We start from the raw sequence: 20975 nt of genomic DNA on the forward strand, positions 1-20975 counted from the left end.
GTACAAGGTAGTACGAGGGATATGCAAGGGGGTAATGGTTCCGGGCCTGACTTTTGCCAATGCAGTTCTATGTATGAGCGCAGAGACCCGGGCACAGTTGGAAACTAGGCAATGTGGTGTGGATAGGCTCGCTCTGGGAGCCCATGGCAAGACATCAAATCTTGGGGTGCAGGGGGATCTGGGATGGTCTTCTTTTGAGGGCAGAGAGGCTAGTAGCAAGATAGCAATTGAGGAGCGATTGAGAAAAATGGGGGAAATGCGGTGGGCTAGGAAGGCTTTCAGTTACTTATACATGAGGAATGTTGACACACGGTGGAGCGCTAGGAAGCGAACTAGAAAACTGTCAAGCAAGTACTTGGGCAGCAGTGGGGGGAAAGGTAAGAAATCATTTGTCAAGAAAAAGGTTAAGGAGACAGAGAGGGGTATGTGGAAAACAGAGTTTCAAACCAGAGACATACAGGACGTTTAAGCAAGAAATAGCCAAGGAAAATACGATAACACTAAGGGAAGCACATTGTTGTTTGAGGCCAGGACGTACAGGTGTACTGCGGACTAAAACGTACCGAGCCAGATACCAGGAGATAGACTTGTGCGGGGAGTGTGGACAGGAGGAGGAATTCGGCTGGACACTTCATACTTTCTTGTAAACACACTCTTAGGCAAAGTTACACCCTTTGGCTTGCCCCTTCTGCCACACAACAATAATCGTTATCTGCCTTGATGCGTTTCCTTTCTTTAACGCTGCGAGCCCGGTACTTTCCAGTAACGAACGGCACGCCCGTTATCAGCATAGAACAGTTTACACCCTTTGGATTGCCCCTTCTGATAACGCGCGTGCCGTTCGTTACTAGAAAGTTCCGGGCTCGCAGCGTTAAAGAAAGGAAACGCATCAAGGCAGATAACGATTATCGTTGTGTGGCAGAAGGGGCAAGCCAAAGGGTGTAACTTTGCCTAAGAGTGCACGACCAACACGACCTACTGTAGGTCGTGCTTGTAAACGACTTCACCCGGCAGTTGAATGTAACGGGGAACTATTCAAAACTTTGTGTTTCAAGGACAGTGAAGGTAAACTAGACTTTGAACGGGTAGAAATAACTAAACGGAGGCTATCGGATTGGTGGATAATATCAACGCAAAAGTAAAGGAGTAAATACATAGGTATGCACCATTCAAGGCTAGGTGGCGCGCGCTACCGTCGCCCGATTCAAAGAGTTGAGCCTCATTCATCTATCCACCCATCCATCCAGTTATTGCATAAGGTTTCTCCATAGAGTTTCTCATTAGCCGCGTTAACATGAATGCGACAGTGGCGCATCGCATCGCATGGAAATGCGCTTGGAAATGCGATGCGCCACGGTCGCATTCATGTAAACTGGGCTCATGAGTTCCACCTCCAAAGCCTATAATCATCCCGGGTCAGCCTACGCGCTGCGAGATGAAGGCTTTTTTCAAGACCGGCGAACGCTGCGTGCAGAAGCTGGCCATCGCGACAGAAGGTTTACGCTGCTCGAAGCGCGGTGGCGCGTTGCTATCAGCTGCGCCGATGAGCCCCAAGCAAGTGGAACTGCTGAGGACGAGGACAGCGACGATGAAGGTTAGGGAATTTCATTAGCTTCTTCTTAGCGCTGCGCATGGTTATTTCTTTGGTACAGGTGCGGACAAAAATATTTGGAACACGTGAGCTGCGGCCAAACTGCTTTCCATCGCCTGCCTGCGCGCAAGCGTAATTCAACTTCTTGTTTCGCTTTGAGGCTGCTTGAGGCCATTGGGAGGCATTTCTCTCAGCTCCCGTGTTCCAAATACTTTTGCTAGCAGCTGTACAGCCTCTCGTATCAGTAGATTGCTACGGCCTACGTACAGCGTCCTGAAACAGGGGGCGGGACTATGGTGACGCGAGTTCCTCTGTAGCATTAGCCAATCAAGTGCAAATCACATTTAGTTTACTTCTTCCTTCGCACTCGGCTGCTTGTGGTGCCGATCACTTCAGTTTCTTTGTAGCTGATTAAAATCGGCAGCTCAATGCTCCTCGCTCGGTGCACGCTCTAATTTTGTTCCCTTGTTTCTCCACACCCTGCTTTTGTTGCCGGCTTCCTTACTTTTTGCCTCTTGTTCGGTATGTCAGTTCGGGCACGCACTCAGTGACCTACGTTGTCTATTTGGAAACGTATCTATTTGGAAACGTGGCTGGTGGCACATGCCCAGTTGTGCATACCCATTGGACTAAGTTGTTTATTCGTGCAAATACCCAGTGACCCAAGTTGTTGGGTTGTTGGCAAGACAGCAATAGCCGGCACCCGCAAATTGGGGACAAGGAAATAAGAAGGCTTTGCTTTAAAGAAACATCTGCAGACAAACTCTACTTCTGTGTCTATCACCACCCATTAGAGTTCACAAAAATGCTGCCATCATGCGAAACACATTGTTTCTTTGCAGTACTGCTTGCTTGTTAAACTCGCATTGTTTTATTTTTTACGCTGCCATATCACAGCTTTCTACCACCGCGATGCAGTGCTGGGCAGTATCGGAGATACGTGTATCTTAGATATATTTTTGGCGTCTTGTATCTGTATCGTGATAAGTCTGGCAAGACCTGTATCAGTATCTGTATTTCCGATACGTTAAAGAATGTACTCTGTTTCTTAAGATACAAGATATTACTATTGCAACATCACCATGCGAAACTATGAACGTTGCCTGAACTCCGCTTCTCAAGCTGGGGACGTATTCTGCGATGATCACTTTCGGTGACAGTATCATTGTCAGGCCTGTGCTAAATGGCTGGTTGAGCAAAATCGGGTGACGTGTTCCACCAGCCAATCGGCTCATCCTATTTTGCTCAACCAGCCAATCGCAGCATGCCTGATGGCCAAGGCGTGGTCAAGGCGATAGTGTCGCCAAAGTGGATTATCGCAGAATGTGTCCCCTGATACAGTTACCACTAAGTTACCACTAAACTAACGGCAGTGACATTCTTTTACGTTTCCACCAGAGCCGTCTATCGAGGGCAGGTAACTATGTTTGCACATCCGTATTGGTGGAGCAGAGTCGTGTGGTGGCACTCTCGTCATCTTGACAAAAACAAGCGTGCGAACGTCTGCAAGCAGCCGACCTTTTGTTTTCTTGATTTCTTGTTTTTAGTTGCATCAGTGCCGTGGCACTTGTTCATAGCCACCATACTATACTATGTATGTCAATGCATGCAGTGTCCTTTGCGCAAATATTGATGCTGCTATAGTGTAGTTATGAAGTTTCTCTTGCGGGGTGCTTTGTTATGAAGAATGCAAGAATGGGGTTGCCTTGCGTCAAGTGGCTTTCGCACATCGGCGATTTGAAGGATCTCATGGATGTAAGTTTGACTTTGTGAACCAAAATGTGGATAGTGCTGCCTCCAGGAGACTTGTATATAAGGCGGCTATTTTTTGTACGCGATTGTTGCTCGCAAGTCCCAAAGCTGTTTTTTTGGACTACATTACATGTGTAAACGGCAATACGTTTACAGACAAGGTAAACCTCGATAGCATTATTTGGATATAGTGCAGAGGGTTCTTATTAATGTTCTTGTAATTAGATGGCAACCCGCTAGGTGGTCAGCAAGCAGAGCAGTGACTCCTATCAATTGCAAAAGGGATGAGCAAGAATCTGACAGCGCAGCGCATAAACAGGTTTCTTGCTAAGCAGCTAAAGTAGCCACAATAAATTGTAGATTGTTTTGGAATGAAAATATTAAACTTTGAGCAATAAACACACATGTAGAGATACTAACAGACATTTCATTCTAATGAAACAAGGTTTGTCGAAGTTGAGAAATTTCCAAGCGAACATTTTTGTGCATGCACGTTTACTGCAACATTATATCAATCTATAATAAGAAATATCTGAATGTATCGAAGTATCTTAAGGTACCAATGGAAAGTATCATATGGGATACAATAATTGTGGTAGTATCTTGTACATGTATCTCAAATACTTGTTGGAGTATCTTGTATCATATCATACAATTGCAAAGTATCTTAACCCAGCCCTGATCACCGCAATGACTTTGAGCTCTGCATGATTCTCCACAGCATAGAAACAACTGGCCCCTTTCATTGCCATGTCGACTGTGTTCTTCGTTTACTTCATATGTTTCTCGTGCCTTTCAAGCACGAACAAACATGCATTATAATCTCTTGCTGGAAGTGCTCATTGTAAGCAGTTGTGCAGATGCCCAATTTACTGCTCTTGGTGCTTAGTGCATCGTCGGTCTCCCGGCCACGACGGCCGCATTTCCATGGGGACGAAATGCAAAAACACCTGTGTACTTAGATTTAGGCGCACGTTAAAGAACCCCAGGTGGTCCAAATTTCCGGAGTCCCCCACTGCAGCATGCCTCATAATCAGTTCTTGGTTTTAGCATGTGAAAGCCCATAATTTAATTTTAAATTTAGTACATGGTTGGTCAGTTTTCCTGATGCATTTCATGCTGATGGCAAGAGTAGCTCCATGGCATGCAATTTCAGTTGTCTCCATGCACATCTGAAGCAGTTTCTACTGTCCAGACATCCTGATTGAGACAATGCATTTACAGGCTCTACTGCCCTGGCAACACTTTTCATCACGTTTTTCCATTCTGTATTGACCTCCAAGTGCAACTATCTTTTTTTTTAGATAGACAGGTCTTCAGCTTCAGTGCACCAAATCAATTACTGATACCAATTTCACACGATGCACAAACTTCTTGGCACAATTCTACATACACTGAAGAATCAGCTGCAGCCTCTGCATGTACTGTGCTCAGCAATTGAAACGCGATAATTGGACTGCGTGGTGGCTGGTGCTTTTAGTGCCAAAGGTGAGGGCTGTTGGATCATATGAGGCCAAATGAAGTTACAATGCCTCGCAAAGGATCTCACTTTCATCATATGCCACAACCAGCATGTGGCACGGTGTCCCCAATGTCCACTGCTGGTACAAAAAGCTCCAGCAGCCATGCGATTCAAGAATTGCATTTGAATTGCTGAGCCCTGTGCAACCACATCCCTGCTGTCTGGTTGCTTGTAGTGGAACAGTCTAAAAGCATTGTTGAAACAAGTCTTGCGTCATGTCAAAAAGGGGTGTGTACTTTTTTGTGGGCTTGCAGCTTAGGAGACCTATTGCATGCACTGTATTGCACAGCTTTGTCAATGGTATTTGCATCCACAGTTTCCTAATCTTTCAAGCTCCATGTATGCCTGAAAGCACTCTTTAGAGAGGCAAGAAAGCTGAGCACTGACGTGAACCTGAAAAGCAGTATGTTCCTTTGTACTGCCTGTCTATTTGTGAACACTAGGTAACTGTTCTTCCACCATTTCTGCACAAGAACCTCACTGTTTCTTTCACTTCAGAGTCACTTTAGAGTCTCTAGTGCAAAGTTGTGTGCTTATACACAGTTTTCAGCAGGTTCCCCCCCCCCCCCCCCATTTTGATGTCCACTTTCACAGTACAATTCAAGATTTTTCAGTGAGTATGTTTTTCTTAGATTAACTCCTGTGACTTTTTTTCGATCGGTAATTTGGTGGTTGGGCATAATGTTTCATTGCTTTCAGTGTAATATCTGATTCAGTAATTTTAACACAAACTTGTGTGAGTTCACATATTGCTCTTAAACAATGTGGTTGCATCCAATACACAAAATATCGGTTTTTGAGAGCAGTCTATAGCAAGGGCAACAATTCCCTACGATGTTGCTACTGTGCAGATTTAAGAGAATGCTTAAGATCTTCCAACACAAATAGAACCGAAGATCAATTGTACAATTATGCAGGTACAGACCTCCAACAAACAACCCAATGACATGGGAGGCACGGCCCTCTGTTGCCATCAATGTTCTTGCCCAGTTCATACGCTGCAGCACAGCAGCTGCAAGGGCCAGGGCTTCCTCAATCCTTCTGCACATTGCACCTCCCCCCTACTTGTTTTTCTTGCAGCAATGAGCACAACTGATGCAAGTAAAACAAAGGAATGAATTTCTTAGGTGGCAGGGGACCTTGAACTTGGTCGGGCTCTTTGCATTGGATTGCACGTTGGTTCATAGCTGTGAGCTAATCACTATTTTGGCTCTCTGAAACACAAAAGTGGGGATTGTGATAAAAAATAGGGGCGATCGTGGAGGAGAGCGGGCCATCAGGTTAAAGAGGTGTGCTAGAGGGGTGACCCAGAAAAAACTGGACTATCACCAAAAGCAAAATTTTGTTATTTAGGACAAAAAGCACTTTGTTTACTTCAAATTAATCTCAGAGTCTGTACACTTGTCTAACTTTCTCAACTACTACTAGAAGCAACTTAGGAGGTCCTCAAGCTGTATGAATTGAGTGACCCCTGTGAAGTTGTCTTCACCATATGTACAGTGGTAAATATTCTATTGAATTTTCTTTAAAAATTAGAAATTTCTGGGATCCCGATTTGATGAAAATGGTGCGTGGGAAGCACCATTTTAGATATCATAAACTAGATATCATGTCATAGCCAAAGCAGTGCGAGCTGCAGCATTCTTTTGATGAAGTAATCAGTCACCCATATGACACTATTTTGCACGCATCCTTCACAAATTTTTAACCCTTTCAGCATCACTGACATACTGCTACATTTCTGCATTTCTGTCCCGCCATGGTTCTTTTGACATTCCTCTTATCAGATTTTAATGTGAGGACAACACCAGGAAAGCATTTGCTATTATCTGCATAATTTTTTTCATTTCTGCACAACCAGAAATAAACTGTTGTGTTCGTTTCATAATATCCGGGGAAAGAGCCGAAGCTGGGGTTGCGTCACCTACAAAAAAAAACAACACTGAAAGGGATAATCGCCTTAATACCTCCAAGTAACATTGCTGATTGTCAGTCTGTCCACAAAGAACAAATTCTAGCTGCATAATTCTACAAAAGTTGTAGAAGAAAAAAGATGATAGTCTTCACATATCCACTTTTGTCACTTTTTTTTTCTTGGTGAAGGAGTCTTCAACTGGCTGAAAAGTTGCTTGTTTTTGGAGTTATGCCCTTAATGGCCAACTGCAACAAAATTCTGCACCACATAAAAAGCCTAGTTTTAGCTTATGTCGATATAGAGAAGCCTTCATACAAAATTTGACTTTTGAAATATCGGCGGGAGCATCGCGAGAAGCTCGCAAAAGATGCAGTTCTTGTTACTAAAACCGAAAAAGATGCTGCGATTGCCGCTCACTGAAAGTGATGCGCGACTTACATGCCGCTTCTAGGCATGACAAACCTCGGAGGCGACATCATTGTGTAGTGTAGATACCGTGGCCGCCGTGAAGTGCCACTACAAGCCCTTTCGCCATAGTAGACGTTCGAACTGTCGCATGCTCTGATTGGTCACTGTGAGCCTCCAGCTGTTGTGACGTGAGCCAGCTTCAGTGCCTGCCGCCTGTGGCATGCTTAGAAATCTTAGATGTGACATGCTGGCATCTACATCATAGCGAAACTACTATGTGCACGCATTGTCTGCTTAGGTGCCGTTTCAACGCTGCTAACAAAAGAAACTGTACAATTACCACTTCTGACGCTTTGCCGAGATTGGTTCAGTGGTATGTACTACTCATCATAACAGATTTAGCTAGAGGGAAATTTCTTCGCAGTAGGCACTTAAGCTACTACGACCTTTGCTGCAACAGGAAACTGGCAACTGAGTCAGATGGCGTATGTACTAAATGTCAGTTTTAGGTATGTAGGTACATTATCAAGAAGTACTATACACCCAAATGAAGAAGAAATAACTAATAAAACTTTTTCTCTCAAAGTGCCTGTTCATTCCTGTCCCCTCCTTTTTTTTCATAGCTACACCATTCACACGCCGTACGAAGCGATTCAAGAAACGGAAGCGGCTATTGAAGGTTCTGGCTCCAAAACAGCAGGCCCCCTTTCGACCGCCATGCCGCGAGCCCTTCACCAGCCTTGCGGGACTATGCATCGTTCCGCCAACGGCGCTTGCGCTACTATGACAGCATCCACCACAAGGTAATTATCTGCCGGACCAGACAGGACTCAACATTCTGGTGCTGACTAAGGTTTGACAAGGAAGCAAGGCCTTGAAATAACTTTGTGATTGTGTTGCACGGGCACATTCGATCGCGATCGAGCCCGATCAGTATCGAATTTCTCTACTACGACTAGTTTCCTTCCAGAGCTTCTGCAAAGAAACCAGTCGCAGTCAGGAAACTTAATTGCGATCGAGCTCAATTGCAACAGAGGCTGATTGCGATGGAATTTTTCAGCCGCGATTGAATCATTTCCGTACCCTGTGCAACGGTGCCAGTTGCAGTAAGGAAATTATGTGCCTATCAGGCTTGATAACATATTAAGTGCACCATGTGACATCCCTATCAGTTATTTTATCCCTTATTTCATCTGTAAAAAAAAAAAACTTATAATCATTCAATGTACTTCGCTCTACATACATCTGAAACCTAAGCTGCTTCTAACTGTTGATGTAGTGGGAATCGGGTTTAATGTACTTTAAAATCCTGAAAAAGACATAAAGGACCCTTCAAGCTGCTTGAAAATAAATTCTTGAATTCCTTGAATACTAGGGTGGGGGGCAATTTTTGAGCATTCAAAGTAAGAGAAAGCGAAAGAAAAATGAAGGGGGAAGGTAGGGACGGAAATCAAGATGTCCAATTGTCTAGCCTACACTTGCGGATGTGGAAAGGTAAGAAAAATAATAGAGGCCGTTTTAAAGTAACTCGACATAGAGGCTACCCCGTGGACGCTATCTATGGGGAAACAATTCTAGTATTTTATCCCGAGTGCCAATAAACGATTGCAATGTGGTGTATCCACCGCCACAAAGGACAGGCTTGTTTAAATCATTGTGGAGCTAGACAAAGCCAGATGAAGCAACCAGACTGTGCCCTCATTTTGCAGCCATCATAGCTCCATTTTAGAGCCCAAGGAATGCCTAGCAAAATGGAAGATTTAGGCATTTGGTGTTGTCACAAGTATCTTTGGCTGAAGTGGAACACTACTAACCATCATGCCAGAAGGCAAGTGACATCATTGCAATGAGAAAGTCAACTTAAAGTGACCTGAAGAGCTCGAAGCATGCCTAACTATGGAGCTGCTTAGCTGCAAGAAATTTCAGCTAAGAAGAAAATATCTCAATTTTTAAATGTGTGTGTACCATTTAAGTTTGCTTCCTCCCTCCTTGAATTAGTGCCTTTGGCCTCCTTGAAATTCTTCATTTGTCCTTGAATTATTAGTTAAATGTTCTGTACGAACCCTGAGGAATGATCACATCAACATGATGTGGTGGTTTAGTGGCTAAAGCATTCTGGTACTGTGCATGACCTCGTAGTTTTGATTCCGTGTCACAACAGCTGCATTTGCAAAGGTGTGTAATGCAAACAAAAGTGGAAGACAATTCAACCTTTATTTCAAGTCGCTCACACTCTAAGCGAATTGGGTACGAGAATGGAACGGACTAGCTGCATGCAGTGCTCCTTTGCGTCGCCCTTTGGCCTGAGCGAAGTAGGAGCATTAAACTGCTTAAGTTTATGTGGAGCACTACCTTAATATTGGCACACATATTTAGACTGCACTATCTTCAGGATCGGCCCATAGAAAAGGCTAGAAGCCCAATACCTCATATATAAAGGAAGGGGTCATTCGCTAAGGAACACAGTAAAATAAATTGAACGAATTCAAGTGCACGTCAAAGAGCCTACACACAATTCAAAATAAATCCAGAGCCTTCTATTACACATCTCTTGTATCCTAGTGTGCAGTTTTTTGAGACATGGTCGTAGCACTGGCTGGCTGGCTGTGCTTCCTTGTTGTAGCAGTTGAATTGTAAGTCATTGGCACTTTGTGTCATTGTCTAAGCATGGAAATAAAGCAAGCCAAACATGTCCCTATAACCAATTATGGTGTTCGTAGCATCTCTTTTGAGCAGTCACCACTCTGCCCCAAAAGTCTATTTTTAGCAAAATATCACCAAGGGACACTTGTGACTTGCCTGGAATCTTATTAATCTGGGAGGGAGAGAGTAAATGTTAAATGGGGGAAGGCAGGGAGGTTAACCAGGACGGAGCCCAGTTGTCTGCCCTACACTGGGGAAAGGGAAAAGGGGCGGGGAAAGGTTAAACAAAAAGAAAGTCCACTGGGGATATCGATTGGTCACTCAGTCTGGATCACAGACGGTGACTCAATCCGGTAGCTTTCAAATATTGCAGCAGTTTTTTTGTGGCCTTTTGTAGCTGCGATATTGGAGGCCATGTTCCCAAGATCTTGTTCAAGGTGGACGGTTTGCTAACTTATTTAGAGCTGTGCAGAGGTCATGTCTTTCATTCTCAAAAGATGGGCAGTAGCATAGTAGATGATCTGTAGTGTCCTCAACACCACAGGCATTGCACTCGCCACTATCAGCCATTCCAATCACTCGTATATACATTGGTGAATGCGACGCGTAAGCGGCACAGCCTTGTTTCCTCATTTCGTGGAAGTCCAGATAACAGCCGCAGTTGCATAGGTGGGTAGAGGAAATGCAATTGATGTTGGGTGAATTCAGGTGTGTGCCACTTCTGTCATACGGTGCGCTAGCTTGCTTAAGTGTTGGGCTGCGTTATTCCGCGATAAAGGTACAGAAACAAGGGTTGCTCCTTCGTGTGCTTTCCTAGCAGCTTCGTCAGTGAGGACTTTGCCGGAGATACCACAGTTGCCCGGCAGCTGCTGAAACATGACGTGTCCTTTCGCGATCATATGATGGTGCATTTCTTGTATCTCCGACATGAGTTGTTCACGGGACCCGTGGCGAAGAGCTGACAGAAGACATTGTAAGGCGGCCTTCAAGTCTCAGAATACCGCCCACCAATTAGCCGGTTGGTTAATATAATCAATGGTACCTTGCAGGGCAACAAGCTCCGAACCGGTCGATGTTGTCGCATAAGAAATCTTGTTGATTGTGATGGTGGAGTTGACCATCTGGAATTAATCTGGTCTTTCTATTGTTCTTAGGTGTGTTCCTTAGTATACCTTAAAGTGGTGCTGACATGATATTTTTGATTTTTCATTTCTTTTGCTTTATATGAAGTAACCAGACCTCTAAGCTCTAGAAAAAAATAGTGACTAGTCTCAGAGCTCCGTAATTACTTAATGTAATAGCCTTTCTACAGTCAGTTTCGGTTTCGTTTCCCAGGAGGATACATACTGTGCTATGACATCCTGACACAGTATGTGGTCAAGTGGGAGCAGGACATTGTGACACTGACACTCACTCTGGCTTGTTCGGTCACCTCGTATGCTGCTCCTCGTGAGGGCCGATGTAGCAGCACAGCAGAAGACCGAGAGCCAGCGCGAGTGTCAAAGCATCGCAGTGTCCTGCTTTCACATGGCCATTGTTCCTTTTTTTTTTTTTTTTCAGGGGTTTGGAAATACCACACCTTCATCTAAATAAAATAGAGAGACAGAGAGAAGACTCGAAAATATTGTCAGTGCCCTTTTAAAATATAGCCTTAAATTACCTCCTGCAGTGGCAAGTCAGCGATCGTAATGTCAGAAAAAGAAAACATCCCCCACTTTTCTAAAACAAGATTGAATCTCAAGGCTGTGCTTTGCCTAGCAAAGCAGCTCTGATGTACCCAAATGGCTCACTAATAAGCGCTTCGGTATGTGCTTTAGATGTAGCCAAATAAACGTGCGTGTGCCCCTTTAGGGTTGAAACAGTGGCTACACATTGGACTTAAATTCCTTGAGATGTCTTACCAGGGTAATTTACTTGCTATATACATCACTAAGGCCAGTAATTACCTAAAACTCATTTCAACTCGAAAATGCGCTTTGTGTGCTATAGAGGGGTATTATGGCAGGCATCCAGATTTACCCACATCAGTGCTGATTCAGAAACATGGCATCCCTAAAGCAAAACAAGTCTACGATTTGTCTACTTAAATGCATCCATTGTCATCAATTGTAACTTACTTGTCCAGATAACTACAGCAACCAATATGCTTCCTGCACAAAACGTAAACTTGTACTAATAATGCGCGCTAATTACGGCAAGCAAACACTAAGTTACCAGGTTCCCCAAGTAATCAGTGAATTTCCTTTTGAAACTGAATATTACCTTTCTCAAAAATCTTTTGAATCTACCATTAAAAAGCACCTAATTGAACAAACAGAATGAGGTATTTATTTAATCGATATACAACACACTTACTTTGCTACTTTTGAGATCATTTTCTCTTACGCACACGTGTCAGCTTTGAAATATTGTTGCGTTTTGTAGCTGACATTTTTTATATCTCTGTGAAAAAAAAAAGTGTATTTTTAGTTTGTGTCTCCCGTGCGATAACCTATGCATGCATTCTAGTTGTTTCTTCTTTTTCTTGTGTTAATTTTGTGCATGTTGACTTACTGCATCATCCCGTTTGCCATGTCTGTAAAATTCATTGTAAAATTGTGAAGTGCTTGTGTACAATGCCAACTGTTTTACGGATGACAAGGACCTTGTCAGGCTCTTGTCTTTTGTCTTGGCACACCCTCTTTTCGTTGGAAAGGGATAAACTTTCGCTAAACAAAGTTGCGAAGACTCCAAAAAAGCAAAATTGTCTTTAAGGTGGCTAAAAACTCACTAAATTAGCTGGTTTCTCCCAAATTAATGACAGTGGTCAATGACAACCTAATTCAGTACTGATTACAGCAATGTCCAATTCAAGGAGAGAGGTGGAGTATTTCTATTTCCAAAGCTTCCTTCGTCTGAGCCATCGACACTGATAACCTTGTTGCCGAGGCACCTGTACAAATTCTCTTCGAGCTGGACACGTCCTTGCGCTAAACTGAATTCAGAGAGTATTCATAGATGTGCCAGCTCATATTCTTATCGCTTGTCTCTGCGACGTTCTGGCAGAGACAAGCCTCTTTGAAAATCGACTTTCTTTGCAAACTACGCTTTCGAAAGCAGAGACAGAGGGCAGATGAAATGCTACTTTGTAGATGGAGCTTTAAAAGATTTCATTCTATATTACACGCCATAACCAACATCAGTTTATAAGGCACAACACATTGGGGACTTCAGAATAATTTTGGCGACATGGTGTCCTTAATGTGCATCTGAATACAAGCACACGGGTGCTTTTACATTTCGCCTCCATCTAAATGTGGCTGCCGCAGCCAGGAAGAAATGTGCAACCTCGAGATTAGCAGGGCTATGCCGTAGTCGCAGGGCCACTGCAACAGGTACGGGTAGAGCTTGTATCGAATTCATAGGTTGTCGCTGAATATAGTCGGTACTGAGCCCACAGTCGCTGAGAAACCAGCTCTAAGCACATCTTTGATCTCTGTACAGTTCCACATCAGTGAGTCAGCAGCGCGAGGCTGTGTTTACCGGCGTGCAGACTGCAATGCTGCACGTGCAGCTTCCAAGAATGCAGAGTGGCCCCCTGGGAACAACTCGACACAGCAATCACTTGCACCTGCTGGTTTTGACTTCCAGTTTCGGTGCCAGGTGCCTGAATACGAGCGTGCTGCCACAAAGGCAGCCAGCAAGTGAGTGACGCTTGAGTTATGCTTCCATGCTTCCAAACCACCGCTGCATAACGTCGGCGACCTGTTCTTCCAAAAGTAATTTGCCTGACACCTGGTTTGCTAGATTCATAGAGTAAAGAAAAAAAAATAATACCCCTGTCAAGTGGGCAAGTTAAGTGCACTTACAGAGAGTGCACTCGGTTTTAAGGGCACTTTCCCAAATCTAATTGTCGCAAACAGAGTGTACTCGCAGAAGAGTGCACTCTGGTCGGAGCGTGTTAACTGAACGCACTTTGCTGGTAGAGTGTGTAGCTTCGCCGCCAGCAGTTTCAATGATACAAGATGTAATGCATAGGAAAAGGTCACAGAAGTTCATTCTAGCTGTTGAACAGCTTTTAACAAAATAATCAGAACAGAGCTCGCTGATAGTCTCTTCTAGCAAGATCAACTGCCACTTCGTCACATGCCGCCATATTGTTCTAGATTTGCTAGGCATTCGTCTTGGCCAGCCTTGACTTGTAACACTTTTATGATAAAAACACAGTAAAACCTCGTTAATTTTAACTTGGCTAATTCGAAATCCCAGTAAATTCGAATGTTTTCTGTGGTCCTGTATTTTCCTATGTAAATTTGACCAGATAATTCGAACCGGCAGCCCAGGCCAACCCGCTTATTTTGAACATTTGGGGTGCCATGCAGCAATTCCCGATCCCCATTTCACTGCAAACCCGACGAAACGACGGCCATTCAGAGCCGCGAGGCGACGCCACTTAGCAATCGCGATTATTTATAGACGAAGTGCCCGACCCGGAGTACTGCTAGCACAAAAATCGGTCCGCGGTACGCCCTGCACAGTGCCGAAGCGCGCACCTGTAAAAGGGAAGACATGCTTCACTGCAGTGCAGCGGGCATACCGGTTTTTGTCACGTGCTCTCGTCCCCCACTCGGCGCGCTCCTCGCAGTCGCAGCGTCGGTGCATGTTGCGTGTCGCTGCCACTGGCTGCCGTTCGCCCATTCTCTCTCCGTGCCTGCGGTGACCTGTGTGCGCAATGCTGGTCTGCGTCGTTTCTTTGGGTGCGGTGATTAAGGGTGTTGCAGCATGGGTTATGTTCCTTTTTTTTTTTTCTGAACTGTGCAGAAGTGCCAGTGAGCGAAGATGCCAAAGCATACGACTAACGCTGCAGCAGAAAGCAGGGCAATGAAAGAACTACCGTTCTGTTCGGCGCGAACATGTGCGGTAAACACAAGCTGCCGCTACTCGTAGTTGGAAAGAGTGGGAAGCCTCGCTGCTTTAAAGATGCATGGCTGCCGCCAAGCGATGAATTTATCTACCAGCACAACAAGAAAGCCTGGGTCAGAGGCGCAATATTTGAAGATTACGTTCGGCAGCTTGACCGCAAATTCGCGACCACAGGCAAGATTGTACTCATTGCCCGGTGCATGGTGATATCCCACACCTGAAAGGTATCAGGATGGCATTTCCTCCGCCGAACACCATGTCGATCTCGCAGGCAATGGACCAAGGCATCATTCACCACACGAGGAAGGTTTACCGCCACCACCTGCTCAAGCGCATGCTCCTTTGCTACGACAACGGCAAGGAGTACTCCATCGACCTCCTTGGGGTCATATGTCTTATTGTGTATGCATGGAAGCAAGTAGAACCCACTTTGACCATGCAGTGTTTTGAACACGCTGGCTTCTCAAAGGAAAGCACTGTTGATGCTGATGCTGATTATTCATGTGCACTTGATGAAGGAGCTGAGTATTGCGACTGCATCAATGCACTCTGCGCAGAGTATAGCGTATCCAGTGCAGTTGGCTTTGCCGAGTATCTGCACTTTGAAAATGATCAACAAATGTGCTACTCAGACTTGGAGAGTGAAGCTACCGCTGATGCGACCATGTGCGATGACAGCGATGACGACGACTCTAACGGGCCCACCCGAGCACCCACTCTCGGGGAAGTTATCGGAGTGCTGGACGTTATCCGCAGTTTTGTTGGGTGCCACGGTGGAAATTCTCAAATGCTGTACGTAGCTGGTCAACTAGAAAACGTGACCCTTGGAGCCTCGAACTACAGGACGTGGCAAACCAGCGTCTCTGATTAAGCAATCCAAAGGTTGCCGAATAAAGGTAGCGCATTCCTACAGTGAAATTTTTTGCCTGGGTTGCATTTTTGTGTTCAGTAGATTCGAAAACCCGCCTAATTCAAAGAATTTTTGCGGTCCTGATGACTTCGAATTAACGAGGTTTTAGTGCACTTTTGTTTTTTTGTAAGTAAACATAGATTAAGATTGTTTTTTATTTATTATGCAACTAAAGCAATAGCTTTTTAGTTTTTTAAATTTTAATCTACATTTTCAAAAAACAATATTTTAGTGTGTCTCCATTTTTTTATTGCAAGTGCGCTCTGTTTTCCCATTGAGCACCGTGTAACCTGACTTGTCACTCGAGGTTTCGAAGTACACTCCCCATAAGTGCACTTACCTTGCCCACTTGACAGGGGATTAGACGGAGCCTCATTGAAGTCATAAAAACAAAATGTTGGGCTGCCTCATCATATGTTGCGGTTGGGTCTTAACGTCCTGCGCCACCACACTTGTGTGCTTCTCTGAAAAGGCAACATGTGCTGCAGCAACATACAGCTGCCTCACTAGCGCATTGTAATGAAGATAAATGCAATTGTTGCAATAAATGACCAAAGTTGCTCAGACGTAGTTTCCAGCCACAACCTGGTTGGCAAAGCACTTGATTTACTAAAAAATTTATTTACTAAAATTTAAAACTTACTGGCAGCAAAGCACTGGGGTGAGTCCGCTGAGTGCAGGGTCACTTGTTGGGCTAGCTTTTGGAGGCAAGATTATTCGAGATGGTTAGGATCAGTCGACTGCAGAGAAGAAACAGTGTGTAGCCTTGAAACCTATCATTGCCAACATTTATAGCCTACCATATGTAATGTGCTTCAAGAGCCCACAGAATCTTCATCAATGTGGGGCACAACTGCTTTTGCTGGAATCGTAAATCCAGACATCGACTTCCATAAATGTCTCAGCATGAGCATAAAAGAATGGTCAAATGGAATAGTGATTTCAGACTACAAGAGCTTTTGTGCATGGAGGTGTTCTGAAGACAGGAGTAACCATAATTTCCCAGTGATATGCCAGTTCATTGTAAAAGTACCAAAGCCCGTGTGTCAGTTGTGTGCAAACTGCTCGATGAAAAGCATCATTCTGCAACGTACCATAAGAGCACAAAATCTGCAATGGCTCTTTTAGCGACACATTTTTTTTTAGCTATGAAATTTCACTGCCACAGTAATCCTGCTGTTCTGACACAGTTCCATGCAATTTATGGACCTCTGAAAGATCACTGAAAAAAAGTTCGAGAAGCATGTCCAAATGGTGTAGGCTATCCCCTAATGTTACGGTGTATTGTAGTATAAGGAAGCATGTAAACAGACGTGGAAAATGTGTTGCACTGGCAGGGGATTGTGGCAGCACAAAACAGTGCGAATGCTGTAGTCTGTTTAATTCAGCTCCACATTTTACTAGTTCACTGCGCAGTTCCAAGCTCATGCAGCACCTGTTCATATGTGTAACTGCAGCGGAGCACTAGTGCCTTCTGGAAACTTATGCCTAAGTGCCAGTGTGGTGTAGGTACTCTGCTTCTGCACACGCATACTGCACTTTTCATTGCTGGCATTACCAAGCATCTGTTGTGAATGTCCATTTTTGACATCTTTGCGGCTGCATAGTGGAAAATGAAGCTAAACATTTTGACAGAATTGCCTGTCTGGTTGGGAAATTGATTAGGACTTGAGACTGACTCCAACCAAATAACTGAATTTTATTAGCCCGACGTTTCGGAGCGCATTCGGCTCCTTCAGGGGGTTGTTCTTCGGGGGTGGCGGTGTGCCACTTTTAAAGTGTCTTTTGTAAGGAAAGGAAGGGGGAGCACGGGAGGTGAGGAGACACTTCCCGTCGCCGCGACCCTGTAACCTCCCCCACCCCCCCGCCTCCCATCAAGGGCACCCTCGCGAGCACTCTCCCCAGCACCGGTCATCCCAGCAAGTCCCAGCACCACGGCAGCCGTCAACACCCCCCCCCATTTTGTTTCCCCCCACCTTTCCGTCTGTGAAGTTTCTCCCCACCTCCCGTGCTCCCCCTTCCTTTCTTTACAAAAGACGCTTTAAAAGTGGCACACCGCCACCTCCCGAAGAACAACCCCCTGAAGGAGCCGAATGGGCTCCGAAACGTCGGGCTAAGAAAATTCAGTTATTTGGTTGGAGTCAGTCTCAAGTCCTAATAGTGGAAAATGTACAATGGCTCTTTGCTAGTATAGCACCCTTTGAAGCCACCCTAGTGCTTCGGGATTCCAGCAGCGGTACCTGGCCACTATGGCATAAAGGGGAATGCAGCTGCTGACGAGAAAGCTACCTCAGTAGCTTTTAGCGACACGGCCACAAACATGCCCATCCCAGCCACAGCTATTAAACCATACTTACGTCGCAAGCTGAAAATCCACTGACAGAAAACAGTGGAATACTCAGATATCTAATAAACTGCACTTCATCAAACCCAAATTATGACATTGGATATCGGAGAAAACATCACGATATAGCGAAGTGCTCCTTTGCCGATTAAGAATAGGACTGACTTGTGGCACTCACTCTTTCCTCTTGACTGGGGTGTATCCTCAGACTTGTAGCAAGTGCAGCAAAAATCGTACAGTCCTGCACGTTCTTATTCAACGCCCTGCAATAGAAATGCAGAGGAAAAAGTATTTCACTTCTGCATATCACGAAAATATACCTCTCACCTGACATTCTTTCTTGGCAATGAACCGCTTTTTAATCTGAAATTAGTCTCAGAGTCTTTAGCTGAAACAGACACTGTGAAAATCATTTGGCAAGGTAATCTTTAGCGCACATATAACAGCCCTTGTACTCCAGGGCTTTCTTGAAGCTAAAGTGTCATTGTTATGTTTTGTTGCATCATGTTTTTAACGAAACCCCATTGCCATAGCCCACATCACTACGTAGTCAGTGTCATTATTTTGTCACCTATATATTTTATGCCATTTACAGCGACAGGTTTTAGGCCCTTTTACAGCCAGGTCACATATACCATGAGGAATTCATTGTCCACGCCATTCACAATACATCGTTAACATTACCACTTGTCATGGCGCTCTTTGGCCATACCTGGGCCTTGCGCCATAAAACGCCACACATCATCATCATCATCGGGATTCCAGCAGCGAAAATGAGGAGTATGATGGTCTAGTTGGAGTGCTGGCATGTATGCTGCTGAGAGAACAGAAATTGGATACCTCACTATTGTGAAGACATGAGTGGCTATTACTTTAAAATAAAGGGGTCCTGAGGCTTGGTGAAATAACACAGTCCGCGGGTAGCGTTTACTGCTGTGAATATCTCGGTCAAGTTTTGCTGTCATACGCAACGCGGGGAGCTCGCAAGCAGAGCGTGAGGTCACCTTCCTCTCAGACGCTCTCTTTTCAACAAAAGCCCACTCCTAATTCTCTTCTGGACGCTTTATTTCGTAATAAAGCGGATTCCCGTATGCGGCTACTATTGGTAGCTGCGGTCTATTACGTAGCGTAGATAGCACGGCCGTTGCAAGGTACCACCATCAGTTCACTGGCTAAGTGCACTGTGGCTCGCTGAGGATAACCGCATTTGGCCCACTTTAGCGCATTGTAGGCGGCTAAATCGAAAGTCGTAGCATCTACTATAACATCCAAAATAAAATTTGAACTGTGTGCCACATCACAGTGAAATTAGAAGGCAGAGCATTGTGGGCACGTCCCATTCTGCTATAGGCCTCGCAGTGCAAGACATTGAAAAGTAACGGGAGCACAGCGGGTGCTGTTTGCCAATAGCTCCACTTCTGCTGAACGCACCGAAGTACGTTTTGCGGCAAAGTATTTCTGAGATAACCTATTTTCACTTCAAATGCCTTTCTCCACTTCTAAATACAGTGGTTCAGGGCACCTTTAAGTTAAAGTGCCTTTTCGGTCTATCTCAGACACATTGGAGACCGCATACAAATACCAGCTTCTCTCGTGGGCATTGGTGCTGTTGTTGCATATTAGTGGCACGATCTCTGCCAGCATGCCCTTCAGCAACAGTCGTATTTCTTTCAGTGTCCTCTACTATTGCGGCACTGGAGAAATTATATGCTGCTTCAATGCTGCATTGCATCGGCACTGATATGCGCAGCGGTGCAGGAAGTTCACGAACTGGACCTGTACTTCACTTGCAGCAGGCAGGGGACACCATGCTTGCACCAATGAAAGGAGCATTAGTCCAGCACTGCCTACAGTCGAATTGAACAGACCTCCAGTATCCACATGTATCATTTTTGTGTACCAACTGAATGAGTGCCAATATTTACGAACACAGCTTGTAAGTACATTAGGGTTGTGGAAGGGGCATTCTATTGCCGAGCGCAAGTTTTCTGCCACAAACGTCATATATTGGCATTGGAGGCTCATTTTCACTGCCATTTGTTTGCATTTACTGCTGATAGCCATGCAGCTGCAATCTAATAAGCAGAATGTATTGATGCACACCTTAAGTTTGGTTAGGCCTAACAGGCTACAGCCGCAGTGGTGCAAGTTCAGTGCATACATGTGTATGGGAAGAAAGGAATGGAGTAGTGCCACTACAAAATTATTATTAGTGCCACTACAAAATGCTGCTGCTTACCTGGTTCAGCATCCATTGCCCTGACGTCGGGAATGTGAATGTGCACGATTTCCTTTTGCTTTGTATAACCCCTCCAGGCACGAGTGCCAAGTTAAAAGAAATATACGAGCGCCAATTTGTGCTCTCTGCACTTCACGTGAATGGTCTTCGAAAGGTAGAAGAAAAAAACATTGATTTTTAAGTTTTCTGTGGTGTCCCCATTTATCGGCACGGTGCCTCAAGCCAGAAAAAGAAAGTATATTGCATGCAAGTAACGAAACCTTCACAAGTTTTCTTTACTGTAAGTAACTATATATCGGCGAAACGGGACAAACAATGAACGTTAGATTAAAGGGACATTGCGCGGATACATCTAAGAAGCTTCCCAGAGCTGTCGCCGAGCATTTCAACCAACCAGGTCGTCACTTCGAAGCACTTAAACTCTACATCTTACAGCCCAATTTCCATTCTGAACGAGAAAGAAAATGCAGAGAATTGTACCTTATCCATAAGTTCAAGACATTGCAACCAATAGGCATAAACGTTTCAAAGGGAACTTCAGAATCTATTCGCTATGCTAAATTTCAAGCTATAGTCAACAACTTTGTTTGGTTGCTCTGTTTCTTTTCTTTTTTCTTCATTTTACTTTTCTTTTCTTTCTTCTTTTTTTCTTTGCCTTTCCTTTTCTTTCTTTCATTTATTCCATTTTTCTATATATAATTTTTTCAAGAGCACCAGTTTTTTGCCACTCCTTCTATTTTCTCTTTCAC

The 20975-nt window shown here is 44.5% G+C and overlaps 1 protein-coding gene across 5 annotated transcripts in view; it reads left to right on the forward strand.

Annotated features, from left to right (window-relative positions):
- The first annotated feature begins 1260 nt into the window (after positions 1-1260).
- Positions 1261-20975, forward strand: part of LOC129381196 (uncharacterized) — a 49115-nt gene continuing 29400 nt past the window's right edge. For 3 of the 5 annotated variants that reach the window (XR_008609418.2, XR_008609417.2, XR_011891258.1), the window contains exons 1-3: positions 1262-1594; positions 7812-7991; positions 13315-13514. Coding sequence is in view for 1 of the 5 variants with exons in the window: in XM_055063868.2 (XP_054919843.1) it covers positions 7906-7991; positions 13315-13514 (286 nt within the window). In the remaining 4 variants the exon portion in view is untranslated. Of the gene's footprint in view, positions 1595-7811; positions 7992-13314; positions 13515-20975 lie in introns of all 5 variants that reach the window. The other 2 variants (XM_055063868.2, XR_008609419.2) reach the window with 2 other exon arrangements.

The sequence above is a fragment of the Dermacentor andersoni genome, chromosome 1 (assembly GCF_023375885.2).
Source record: "Dermacentor andersoni chromosome 1, qqDerAnde1_hic_scaffold, whole genome shotgun sequence".
NCBI lineage: Eukaryota > Metazoa > Arthropoda > Arachnida > Ixodida > Ixodidae > Dermacentor > Dermacentor andersoni.